General features: G+C 65.6%; 2 protein-coding genes across 5 annotated transcripts in view; both read left to right on the top strand.

Moving 5' to 3' along the window:
• Positions 1–204, top strand: part of CAPN15 (calpain 15) — a 19,497-nt gene extending 19,293 nt beyond the window's left edge. For both annotated transcript variants that reach the window (XM_024759709.1, XM_024759708.1), the window contains one exon: positions 1–204. This exon is cut by the window's left edge and continues 305 nt beyond it. In XM_024759709.1, coding sequence (XP_024615477.1) covers positions 1–204 — 204 coding nt within the window.
• A 6,783-nt stretch (positions 205–6,987) lies between these two features.
• PRR35 (proline rich 35) lies at positions 6,988–12,577 on the top strand. Of its 3 annotated transcripts, none has more exons than XM_024759662.1 (3): positions 6,988–7,565; positions 10,346–11,477; positions 11,743–12,577. In XM_024759662.1, the coding sequence occupies exons 2-3, from the start codon at positions 10,384–10,386 to the stop codon at positions 12,362–12,364; spliced, it is 1,716 nt and encodes a 571-aa protein (XP_024615430.1). In that variant the 5' UTR covers positions 6,988–7,565; positions 10,346–10,383; the 3' UTR covers positions 12,365–12,577. The 3 variants fall into 3 exon arrangements, with proteins under 3 accessions (XP_024615430.1, XP_024615432.1, XP_024615431.1); XM_024759664.1 differs by having other exon boundaries at positions 11,911–12,577; XM_024759663.1 differs by lacking the exon at positions 6,988–7,565 and adding an exon at positions 7,750–7,797.
• The last annotated feature ends 455 nt before the right edge of the window (positions 12,578–13,032 follow it).

A 13,032-nucleotide genomic window follows, 5' to 3' on the forward strand; every position in this document is an offset into this window, starting at 1 on the left:
GGCCCTCCTCGGCCCCCCTCCCCCAGGCAGGTCCTGGTGATCCTGTCCCAGCTGGAGGGCAACGCCGGCTTCTCCATCACCCACCGCCTGGCACACCGCAAGGCGGCCCAGGCCTTCCTCAGTGACTGGACGGCCTCCAAGGGCAGCCACAGCCCCCCACTCACGCCCGAGGTTGCTGGCCTGCATGGGCCCCGGCCGCTGTGACCACCCTGCCCCCACCTGCCTGCCCCCACATGCACTTTACGAGGACGACCCCAGCACAGGATGCTTGAACCAGAATCTCAGGACCCCCACCCAGGGAGCGCCAGCGGCATGGCGCAGCTTCCCCTGGGCCTTCCTTCCTGCCCCTCCCTCCTACCCAGGGCCTCATAGCCACCAAGCAGAATACCTCGAAGCGGCCTCTAGCTCGAGGGAGCTGTGTGCCAGCTCCTCTGACCAGCCCACCTTGAGGTCTGGCCCAGATTGCCAGGGCCAAGGTAAGGCTGCCCCTTCCCATGGCCTGGGGCCTCCTGCCTGGCAGCAAAGAGCTCCATTCACAAAAACAAATCTGGGGGGTCAGAGGCCAGGACCCCAGCGTAGGAGCAGGGACCGCCCCTGTTTTGAGGGGTCAGAGAACAGGACCCTGGGGTGAGCAGGGACCACCCACCCTTATGGGGTCAGGCCAGGACCCCAGGTGAGAGCAGGGACCACCCCCCCTTGTGGGGTCAGGCCAGAACCCCAGATGAGAGCAGGGACCCACCCCCTTTGTGGGTCACGAGGTCAGGAGCCTTTTCTCCGCAGTTTGCCCCTAGGTCCCATCTCCCGCCAAGCCCTCATGAGGCAAGCAGTGGTTCCTGGAGTCCCAGCAGTGTCCCAGGAGGCAGGTGCCTGGCGACCATGGGCTCAAGCAGTGGTGGGGAGGGACACTATGCAATTCCTGGAGCGCCAGCCAGGATCGAAGCCATGCCCCAGGCTGGGGTTGGGGCAGTGGGTCAGGTGGTCCTGAGCCCAGGCCCAGCCCTGTGCTTGGTGAGGGGGTTTGTCCTCAGCACCACCTGACCTCTGCTGGGAGGAACAGTCCAGGAGAAATCCTTGGCCAGCCCTGTCCAGGCACATGCAGGGTGTGGCCCTTCCCAGCCCCTCCACACCTCAGAAGCCCAGCGTCCTCCCTGTGGCTGCTCAGCCCTGAGTTCTGTGTCTGCCTGAGGATGACTGAGGCCGGCTTCCTGGGCCGCCTGGCCTCACTGTCCTGCAGCCCCCAGGCAGCAGGTGGCCCAGTCTGTGGCCCCTCGCTTCCCGTGGGACTTGTAGGCGGGTGGGTTTACACCTGGAGAAGCACCCAGAAGCACTAGACTCCCCTTTGGGCCTCCTTTCTATTCTCCTTTTACTCTGAGCTGTGAGTATTTTTAACCCTGTACATACGGCAGCTCTTCTGACACAGAGGCTATTTTATCAGTCGTCAGTACCATCCCTGTAGGATGATTCTCCATGGGTGTTTCCAGACTCAGGCTCCGATGGACCAAATAAAAATGTTTTGTTTTGTAAGGATTCCTCCTCATCTGTCTCTCCCAGGGGTTCCTGGCCCCTCACCTGTCCTCCAAGGGCTGAAGGGCACCAAGGCCCACCTGGTGACAGCTCCTCGGGGTGGCTGAGCCAGTGCCCAGGCCAGCCTCACAGGGAGCCTTTAGGGGTACCCTGTTCACCAGCTGCCTGCATCCCAGGAAGGACTGGGTATCCAGGTGGGACAGAGGCTCAGGCCAGACCCCACAGTGGTTGGCGGACTGGTCCCCACGAAGCCTCAGAAGGACCGTATGTGTGCTCGGCTTTTCCCAGAGCCATCTGCGTTCAGGGTACCTGTCTGGATCCATCAGAGTCATGGACGGAGCAGAGGAGTGAGGGGCAGGGAGAAAAGTTTGTCTCCCGCAGGTGGTGGGGTCCTGTGCCCCCTCCCTCCTGTCCCATTTTACAGATGGCAGCCAGGACCAGGCACACAGCCTGCAGCCCCAGCCTGGGCTCCCAGGTTGGAACGGCGGCGGGCCCAGCCTCCTGGCCGAGAGGGGGGCTGGGGTGCAGAGGCCGCTTGGCGGGTGTAAGAGGCCTGTCACAGGCCAGCCTATCGTATGTGAAAGCAATTAAAGCCACCAGCAGTGTTGGCTCCAGGCGGGCCTCGGGCAGCAGGGGAGCTGCCACAACACATCTCCCCTCAGCACCCAGAGACGCCCGCCCTGCTCCACGGCTGCGCGGCCACGCCGGACCTTCTCCCGTGGGGTGGGGGCTGGGCTCCCCCATCACTACTGGGATGTCCCGGGCAGCCTGAACCCGCGTTTCTCCAGCCCCAAGATGGCCTAGGAAGCAAGATCAGAGAGGTCTGGCAGGGGTCTCCACAGTGGGGTGGGGGCTGCGTGCCCATCCTGTCGGCTGGCCTGGAGACCCTGGCTCACCCCAGCCAGCGCCCGCTCCCCTGGCACCCCTGCTCCAGCAGGGAGGGGCTGAGGGAAATGGGAGCTGGGGGCCCCCCGCGGTGGGGACGCAGAAGCTCACGGGAGGTGCCGGTGGGGGCTGAGGTGGGGACCCAGCCAGGGGCGGGGTCAGGGCCTGGGGCGGGGGCGGCCACTGTGATGAGGTTCGAAGGAGGGGGAGCCGGCCTGAGGATTGGACTTGGCCTGCTGGGCCTTCGGCCTTCATCGGGTGGCACCTGGACCAAGGCCTATGCGAGGGGTGGACGAGGGTCGGAAGAGGGCAAGCCGCCTCCACACCGCCCGGCCCCGCTCCCTGCCTCAGTCTCTGACCCTCCGGCCACAGGGGCCCCTCGTCCCGAGCCCACCCCCACTCCCCACACCCCCGGTCCCCTCCCCGTCTCTGCTGGGCCAGATCCCCCCACGACCCCCTTCCTGCCCCTCACCCAGGCCGCCTGGCTGCCCACCCGTTGGCCGTGGTGGCCTTCCTGAGGCGGGTGGTGCTGTGTTCTCACTTGTGAGGCATCCCTGTCAGAAGCACTTAGTGTACAAATTAGCTGCGGCCTCCCGCCTCCCCCGCACGGCTCTGGGCGCTGGGCTGACTCTCCCGCCTGCCCTGGGCGCCCACCCACGACGGAGCAGCGGGTCTGGTCCCGCTGACCACCTCCTCTCCCGGGCTCCTCTCTGGGCCCCCGACCTTGACCTGGACAGGGGTGACCGCAAGGGGCGGGTGTCTGGCGGGATGTCGGGGTCTCCCACTCCAGGCCCAGCACCTGCGTCTGCCCCGACTGGCAGGGTCAGTGTCAAGAGCCGTGGGGGACAGACCCAGAGTACGCACAGGCTCTACAGCCCCCGCCCACCCCGCCCGCTGGCCGGCCTGCCACTCAGGCAGGGAAAATCGCCTGTGACAGGCCCAGGAAGGCTGGGCCCCGGGGGCCGCGGAGGGACTTGCGCAGCTCCTCTTCCAACATATGGTTGCTGTCGGCCCCAGGCGCTGCTCTGCCAGGACAGCTCGGAAGCTGGGTGGGGGCTCTAGGTTGGGGCTCGGCGGCCTGAGCCATTCCTCCCACTCGCCTGGCCAGGCTGCTCCCTCAGTGATTGGAAAGGCCCCTGCCCCAGCTGGCATGCCTCTCATAGCGGAGAGCTCACTCCCGCTGCAGCCTCTCTTGGCGCCTCCAGAGAGCGTCCAGGAGCCTCTCCATCCCAGGGCCTGAGGCAGATGGAGGATCAGATCGCACCCCACCCCACCTCACCCCAGGGTGGCCGGCTAATCAAGCATGCAGGGAGCGCTGGCCGGGGTGACTTCCAGAGGAGGGAGCTAATTGGGGGAGGGGTGCAGTGAACAGGTTTGGGACCAGAGGCCTCCTGGGGTCCCCGGTGCCAGGAGCCTCCCAGCCAATGTCCTTTCCCTCAGGGGGGCCCGCTCCACCCCACATCCCTGGACCAGCTTGGGCAGCACCCCCATACACTCCCTGGAGAATATCTGGGCCCTGCATGTGCCCGCCATGGGCCACACCGCCCCCCCTCAGAGGTTTATAGTGGAGTTCCCCAAACCTGCTTGCAGCCCTCTCCACACAGTCAGTCACCCAGCACCATCTCTCTGGCTCTGCTGCTCCCTCACAGACCTGCTGTGAACCTGCTGTGGCTCCCCAGTGCCCTCAGATTCACTGGACTCAGACTGGCACCCAGGGCCCTCAGGTGTGACCCTGCCCCTCTGTGGGTGTTTTGGGTTTTTAAAAATTATTTATGTGGCTGCGCTGGGTCTTAGTTGTAGCATGCAGGATCTAGTTCGCTGACCAGGGCCCCCTGCGTGGGGAGCTCAGAGTCTTAACCACTGGACCACCAGGGAAGTCCCAACCCTGCCCCTTTGGACCAAGCCGTGGGTCCCTGAGGCCACCTCAGATGGGCAAGGAGAAGGAAGTGCCAAGGACAACTCACGCACTGGCCTGTGGAGGGGCCCTCAGACACTCTGGGGGCTGCCATGTGTCCCAGAGCTCATCAGCGAGAGGGTGAACATGCGCCGTGGCCATCATCCTGCATGGCACTGACCCCTCCCAGGGGCTCCCAAACCCTGCCTAGAGGCTCTACCACCGTCCCTCTACCCACGGGGCAAGCAGAGGCTGGCCCAGCCCCAACACCTGTCCTGGTGAGGCCATGTGTGGACACTGAGGGGAGGAGACAGACCTGCCCTGGGCACTGCACCGCCGTCCCCCTGCCTTCCCTGGACCCACTGTCTGTCCTGCCCACGTGCCCCTGGCGCACAAGTACCAGCATTAACGGAGGTGACAGGCGGGCGGCCTTGGGCAAGCAGGCAGAGGATGTTAATGGCCACAATGCCTCTGGCTGGGGGCAGAGAGAGGGGCTGCATGTCCCCACCCCACCCTGCACCAGGATAAGCTGAGAAGACTGCTCCCTAGGACCCCACTGGTGCCAGAAGCACCCAGAGACCAAGTCTTCCACCATCCAATCTGCAGACAAGGGGACTGATGCCCAAGGAGCATGGGCAGGGGATTCAGGGCTCAGGTCACATGGGGGACCAAGCCCCAAAGCTCGGGGATCCCTGGCACTGCCTCAGGGAGCAGGGGCCACCTCCCTGGGCCCAAGCTTTCCCCAACATGTTACAGGGTGGGGTCCAGTGGGTGGGTCATGACCTACCACCACGCCCCACTCCTTGGTGGAAAGTGGGACAGGCCCTAGGCACACTGTGCCAGCTGTGAGGGAGCAGATGTGCCTGGGAGTGCCTCAGGCAGAGAGCACAGGGGCACAGGGGCTGGCACTGCTGTCCGGCCTCGCCTGGCTGCAGACCGGAAGACAGTCTGTGCACCTGATGGGCTGACCTGACTCGCACACCCGTGTACAGGCCATTAGGCTGCAGCCATGGCCAAGCTCTCGGGACCCCTGGGGCAAGTTCAGGGCCCACCTGCACCCCTGGCAAGACCCCTCCTGGAAGCCCAGTCATGCCTCTCAGGTGCTGAGCCCCTTGGAGATGCCGACACCTCTCCTCCCACCCAGACTTCTGGAAAGGCCCATCCACAGAGGCGGCCTCCACGGCTTCTTCTGAGCTGCCCTCCCTGGACTCCTGCTTTTCCCAACATGCTGAGGCCTGGCCTCCTCCCCCCTCTCCGGTGCTCCTTGGTCACCTGGCTTCACTGGGCTGTCCCCTCCGCACCCTGAGAGGCCCCTCCCTTCCCTTGGAGGACGGTAACACCCTCCAACCTGCCCGGCCCCTGTGCTGGCAGCATGGCCTCCCCAGACCCTCAGAGGAGTCAGCAGTGCAGGGCCAGGAAGCACAGAGCCGTCCCTGAGACCCCCCACCCCCACCCCCACTGGCTCAGGGTGACCTTTGCCCCCTGCCCTCTCTGGGCAGTGCCCAAGATAGGGGCCTGGGCCTGGCTGAGTATGTCCGGAGTGGGGTCTGTGTGCAGAAGGAGCAGGCCTCCCGGCCCCCACTCTCCACAGGGCTGCTGGCGTGACGACTGCTCAAGCTGTCTCCCGGCCTGGGGCTGCCTGCACGGTCAGCTGGTCAGCTGGGCCAGGCCAGGCGGGCAGAGAGGAAAAGGCTGGTGGGCTCTGCCACCCACAGCAGTCCTCCAGGCCCCCACTCTGCCCTGTGGACTTTATGGGGAGAAATGGGGTCCCCCAGGTTGTGTCAGAGAAGGTGGCACTGAGCAGTCACCCTCACATCAGTGTCCTTGCACTGGGCACCCCCAGGACATGGCACCCTGCTCCTTACAGATGTCTGTCGTGGCTGACCAGAGCCCCAACAACTGGGCCATGGCCTCTCACCCTCCTGCACAGCTGGGGAAACTGAGGCCAGGTTCACAGGGCCCAGGAGGCACTAGACTCTGGACCTAGTGTTCTCCATCCCACAGACCCCTACTGGATACTCCTTTTTTCCCCAAAGCACCCCAGCCCCCCAAGCTGAGCTTGAGATACCCCAGGAGCCTGTAGCTGAGCCTACAGGGAAGGCCAAGTAGACACTCACAGGGACCTCTGTGCCTCCACAGAGTGGGCCTGGGGCAGCACACACCCCTCCGACGGCAGACCCCACCCCATGCCTGAGATGGCACATCGCTCATCTCTGGGTTAAGGCACCTTCCCCTGAACAAAGGCAAAAATTTCTTGAGAAACATGACTGGCCTGTCTTGAGTATCTGTGTCCACTTCTGGAATGGTCCTGGCTGATCAGATGAACTTCCGCTAGGACCCAGCTGAGAAGTGGGCTCCAGACTGTTAAGTCTGGATGGTTCGGGGATCAACATGGAGTCTAGTACCCTGGGAGGTGGGGCTGGGAGCAGCTCTGGCCGTGAGGACATTAGGGGCGGGGGTTTTCTGGTGGGCCCTTTCCCAGGCCCCGCCTCATTCACCCGGGTCCTCCCAGGAGGGACAGCCAGTGGAGAGGAGTCCTGCCAACAGCAGGCAGATGCAGCCCTCCTTGGGCACCTGCCAGGGGAGTGAGGATTGGGGGCTGGGGGGTGATGCTTCTAGAAAGGGGGAGTGAGTGCATGTGACCCTCTTTCTGAGCCAGTGGCCATCAGTGGGCAGGACAGAGGTTTGGGGGTGCAGACCTTCTGTTTGGAGAAGTGGGAAGGGTACTGCAGGCAAGTCTTGGCCAGAAAAGGAGGCTTGCTTCGCCGTGTGTGCTGGGCTCTGCTGCCGGCTCTCTGCTGCAGCCCTCCCCGAGCTAAGTTCTGTCCCCTCTCGGACTGGGCTGCAGCCCTCCCCAGGCTGGCTCTGTTCTCCAAGGTCCCCCTGTCCCGGGGCTCAGCCCAGAGGCCCTGGCTCAGGCGGAGGGGCTGTCAGGGGCCAGAGCCCTGCCCTGACGGATGAGTGCTGACGGCCCCACTCCCTGAGTCCTCGGCCGCTGACACCCCATCACACTGCTCTGGGGACCCCGGGAGACCTGGCTGCCTCTGCGCACCCCCGCGGCAGCCTGCAGGCGAAGGGGGCGGGGACGGTGCCAGGAGCCCCTCATTCGGCAGCACACCTGCGTCTCCACTCTCGGCTCCGCCGCGACGCTACCCGTCCCTGCCCTGCTCTGGTGGCGCCACTGGTGTCACCGGCCACGGCTCCATCCAGGAGTTGTCGGCGCGGCGGAGACTGCTGAGCGGGTCCCGGGCGCGCGAGGCCGGTGAGTGCGCGGAGGGGGCGACTGTGGGCAGGGAAGTGGGAGAGACGGGGGGGGGCACATTCCGGCGCTCGCACCCCCACCCCCACCGCGAGCCCGGGTCGGAGGTCGCTGCGCCCCCCGGAGCCCGGCGCCGTGGCGCACGCGCGGCCGCTCCCGCCGCCAACTTCTGTAGGTGCGAGTCGGCGTCGGGGGGACGCGGTCCGTGGCGGAGGCTTCGGGGACTCGCTGCCTAGTGAGTGACCGCAGACCGCGTGGGGGCCGCTCCTCAGTACAAGCTTGTCGGGGCGCGGGCGGGGCAACCCCAGTCCCCACGTCCCCCACTTAGCGGCGTCCAGGCTCGGCGCACCGGGACCATCAGGGCGCAGCAGACCCATCCTTGTAGGAGGGCGCCCTCCGGGCTCCGCTGTGGAGGGAAGGGGGGAGGGAGTTGGGGTCTCGACTTCAGCCGAGGAGGAGCCTGGTCACCTCCTCTGCACCACGCCCTGTGGGGTGCTGCCAAGTCCCAAGGGCGCCAGCCGGGATGGGTGAGCGATAATCAATCCCCTGGTGGCTGGTGGTGGCTCCAAGCACTGGGTGCCCCCTCTCCCACCCTGGGGTGAGGCCTCCTGTGCCTGGCCTGCCACCAGTTCTGCCCCAGACAGGGAAAGGTTAGTGGGACCAGGTGTCTGCGCAGGCACACTGCGGGTGCAGGCCGCCCTGGGCACACGCACCCAGTCACGGGTTGGGACACATGTGCGAATGAATGTGCCTTTGGGGGTGTGTGCTGCTGTCTGTGGGTGTCTTCTGCTTGTGTACAAGCACGCTGGGCAGGTGCCAGGTGTTCTCTGGGCCCCTGTGGGGTCAGCAGGTGCTGAGATGGCTCCCAACCAAGCCCCCCCACCCCAAGCCAGGTGACTGATCTGAAGCGGGAGCACAGGAGGGGCCCCTCGCCCCCTTAGTCCAGAGGCCTAGGAGGAGCCCCCCCAGTTCAGGGGTCCGGCTGGGAAGTGGGGCGGGTGGTGGCACCAGGCGGCACAGCTGTGTGGCTCCCAGGGCTGGGTGATCGATGGCCCCAGCACAGCCGCCTCTGTCTCCAGAGCACACACACCCATTTGTCATCTGTATCTTGGGGGGGTGGGGGGCAGGGATGGGGCCTGCCTCTGCACCCACCACCAAGTCGAGGGAGTGTCTGCAGCCCCTAAGGGAGCCCCAGTTCCTCTCCTGGGCACAGCCCCCTCCTCCCAACCATGCATTCCTCTTGGAGCCCTGTCCCCTCCCCGATGTGGACATCCCTGCACAAGCTACTCACTTAGCCTCTGCTCACCCTGCTCTCCACACTCTAGCCATGGCCATGCCAACCCCACCTCCGCAGGGCCCATTTGGACAGGCAGCCCTCTCCACCCCTGTGGCTGTTTCCATAATGGGGGTGCCCATCCAGTGTTTGGGGGCAGCAGACATGACTGCCTGCCATGTACAGAGCCCGAAGGCCAGCGGGGAGGACAGCTTGCTCCCAAAGGCTGCCCAGCTACCCCAGCCCTGCCCTGCTCAGTGCCCTGGCCATCCCTGAACCCCGGGAGCAGAGCAAGTGTACATGTGTCTACATCCGTGAGTGACTGTGACCCTGTGTGTCCTCGGGTGTGCGTGTGTGTGTGTGCATGCACCCTATGCCTGTTCACACCCCCGGCCGTGCCGAGTGTATTCATGTGTGCAGTGACCCCGTCCACTCTGAGTGGAGTGTGAGCCTCGTGTGCCTGGGCCCCTTGCATTTTGGTGGCCGCCCTGCTCTCTGTTCCGAGTCAGGCCAGCCGTGCAGAGGTGGTCCCTCCAGGCGCTGAGTGAGGAGGGCTCAGCGGGAGCTGTACGCTTGTGTGCACACATTCGCTAAGCACCCGGCTGAGGCGCACACTGGGGCGGTGGACAGCCCAGGTGGCAGCCCAGATGGAGTGCAGAGCGGCTTCTGAGCAAGCGTGCGGGGGCATGGGGAGAGGAGGGTCTTGGCCAAGCTCGGCCGCTGCAGGCTCGGCTGCCGACCTGCCGGCAGCCACCCAGATGGAGCCAGGCTGAGCAGGTGGCTGTGCCGTGAGGCCATGCTGGACATCCACGCCCCCCAGCCTGGCCTGGCCCACGCAAGACTGGCCCCCTCAGAGACCACAGTGCCCACCCGACGCCCTGCAGACCAGGGACACTGTGTAAACAGGCGCTCAGAACCTCTGCTGGTTTCTCATCTCACGGCTCTTATCTTGGCTTTCCCGCGGGCAGGAAAGTCTCTGGAGGGGTTAAGACAAGGAAGGGCCGTGTCCCCAGGAGTGAGTCTGGTCATACTTGACTTCCTCCAGTCACTCACCCAGTGCCTGTGGGGTAGACGGAGACCCGGGCTCTGCTGGTGTCGGGGAGATGGGCGTGGATGGAATCACACCAGAAATGGGCCTGCTGGGGACTGACCAAGCCTGAGGGGAGAGATGCTTGTAGGGTCAACCAATAAAGTACAGGACTTAAGCTTTAATTTCGGATGAACAACAAATAATTTTTTTAGTGCACATTCCAAATATTGGCTAGGTCATACTTATACTAAAAAAGTATTTCCCGTTTACCCGAGTCCCATTTACCTGGGCATCCTGCATTTTTTCTGCCATGTGTCTGCTGACCCTACAGAGAGTGAGGCAGGGAGGCCACTTCTGCTGGCAGAGGCCAGGGAGGGGGACGGGGCGGGTGCCGGTGCCTGGATGCTTAGCCTTGAGCTGTGACGGAGGGGAGGGGGCATCGGCCGGGGCGGCTGGCAATGACCGAGGCCCTGTCCGCAGGTGGCCATGGGGCCGGGGCTTGCCCGTTAGCAGCTGCCATGTCCGGAGAGGCAGGCTCATGCCGCCTGGGCCCCGGGACACGGGCCCGGGCGAGGAAGCCTAAGAAGCCACACTATATCCCACGGCCCTGGGGCAAACCCTACAACTACAAGTGCTTCCAGTGCCCTTTCACCTGCCTGGAGAAGTCCCACCTCTACAACCACATGAAGTACAGCCTCTGTAAGGACTCCCTCTCCCTCCTGCTGGACTCCCCCGACTGGGCCTGCCGCCGGGCATCGGCCGCGTCCCGGCCACGTGCACCCACCCCAGGCCACCCCACGGATTCCTCGGACCCCGTGGACCCCAGCGGCCGGCCCCAAGGAGCGCTGGACGCTCCCGCCACACCCGACCATATGGTCACCGATGTCTTCTCCCTGCGCCGCTGGGTTGGGGGCCCCAGGCCAGGGGCCGAGGGGTCCCCAGAGACACTGCTCCCTGAGGCCAGGGACCCCCAGAAGGGTGTGAGCCTCGGTGGCCTCCTGGCCGAGTCGTGGAAGCCGGGGAGGGGTGGGGGCCCGAGGAGCACGTCCGGGGTGGACGTGCCTGCCACGGGCCCTGAGAGCAGTGTCCCCTGCTACCCCCCGCCCACCCCCGGGGAGTTCCCTGAGGCCCAGAGCCTCCACCTGTCCCTGCTGGGCGTCAACTACCCTCTCGGCCCGGGCCTCTTTTCCTACCTGGGGCCCTCCCTGGCCGCTGCTGCCCACGTGCCCTTCCTGGCCTCAGCCAGCCCCCTACTGCCCCCGGCCACTGCCTTCCCTGCCCCACAGCCCCCAGAGCGCCCGGCCCTGGTCCCTCGCCTGTACTACCCCCTACTCCTGGAGCACAGCCTGGGGCTACCGGCAGGCAAGACTGCCCTTGCCAAGCCCTCCGCCCCGCCCAAAGGGCCCCCCGAGACTCTGATCCCTGGGCTGCTGAAGTTGCCAGTGCCTGGGCTGGGTGGGCCCTGGCCCCGTGGTGCTCTCAGGGACCCGGGAAAGGAGGCGGAGCTGGAGCGGCCTGCCCAGAGCGACCCCAAGAGGAAGCTGGCCCCGGGAGGCAGGCCAGAACCCCCACAGGACCCCTGCAGCAGGATGAAATTCAGTTCCCAGAGCAGGTGGGTGTCAGGGGCCCCAGTCGTGGGGGTGTTAGGAGAGGTGGGAAGAGGGCTGGGGGGGAGGGTGGCTGGGCCCCCAGCTGGAGCTCAGTCACCAGGAATAGGGGCTTCAGGCCGCAGAGGGGAGACTGAGACCAGAGAGCCAAACTGTCCTTCCTTCTGGGGTTCCGAGGCCCTAGGCCAGGGCGCCAGGCTGGACAGGGGCGTGAAGGGGGTGGGGCACTGTGCACGCAGCACAGCCTCCTGACTGGCTTCTGCCCCCCAGCCTGAGGACCGGCCCCTCCATGATGCTGTGGCCTGAGGACAAGGAGCTAAGTGACCTTGAGAGCCCTGGTCCTGCGGCCCCCCTGCCCCAGCAACCGCTGGGCCTGGTGCTGGGGGGCCCTGGGCACGTGGGCGAGGACCTGACTCGGGCCCTTGGTGACTGTGCCAGGGTGGAACAGCGCCTGGGCCAGTTGGCGCCTGCTGGGGGCCTGGCCCCGCGGCCTCTGCGGGAGCAGCTGGGGAAGATCCGCCGGGAGCTGCTCACCATCCACCAGGCGCTGGAGCGGGCCGTGCGGCCACCTGACACTCCCCTCGACCTCTCTGTGAAACGGGCACCCACCAAGGCGCATGAGGTGCCCCCAGGGCTCTGGGGGCAGCCGGAGCTGGGCCCCATGCTGGTCCGGGGGACCCCCAAGCCACCCGGCATGCTGGCAGCCCAGCCTCTGTCCAGCCACACCACCAAGTGTGAGGCTGACTCCAGTGTCCCTCCACCGGGTCTTCCCCTCCAGGCCCCAGAGGACCCTGTCCTTCCTGGCAGCTGGGGCACCCGTGGTGGGCCTGGGGGCTCCTGGCCCCCTGAGGCTATCCCTGGCCTGCAGAACCCCACGGGTGCCGAGGTCTGACCACAGCCCCTGGTGATATCTCTGTCCTTAACAGACAGGGGCCCTTCTCCAACCCCATGCCTGCTGCCTGGCCCCACACCTGCCCCAGCATGCCCGTGGACAGACCCCACCCGCCGTGGCCACACCCGTCTCTGGGGCCACACAAGCACAGCAGAGGGTCATGGCTCTTTAGTGATCACAGTTGTGGACATTAAAATGGAAACCACCTTCACACCCCGTCTGGGCCTCCTTCATCCCTCGCTGGTCTAGCGTCACCTTCTGCAGAAATGTCCCCAGACTGAGCATCAGGGGGACAGTGTCCAGACCTCCTCTTGTGGACTGGGCCCTCCCTAGGGGGCCGGAGTCTGGGGAGAGAGTGGGGAGCTTTCTATGGGGGGGCAGAGTGGGGCGGGGGGAGGCAGGTAGGTGTGCACGGTCACAGCCCTGGTCAGGCCTGTGTTTCTGCACATGGGCTGTGGACAGGGACCCCTGGACATGCTTCAGCCCCCATCTGGCAGGACAGGCCTAATGCCAGATTCATGCAGGAGGCCGCTCCCTCTGTGGTTCAACGGTGCCCCCACATTCTGTGGCCCAGGGCTGTTCGCCCAGCGTGGCCTCCGCTGGGCCCCTGCCAGCCCCTGCAGCCACGATAGGCATCGGTGGCCTTCACAGCTCGCTGCCTCCTCCCC

This window comes from Neophocaena asiaeorientalis, unplaced genomic scaffold, assembly GCF_003031525.2.
Source record: "Neophocaena asiaeorientalis asiaeorientalis breed wild unplaced genomic scaffold, Neophocaena_asiaeorientalis_V1.1 scaffold254, whole genome shotgun sequence".
Taxonomy (NCBI): domain Eukaryota; kingdom Metazoa; phylum Chordata; class Mammalia; order Artiodactyla; family Phocoenidae; genus Neophocaena; species Neophocaena asiaeorientalis.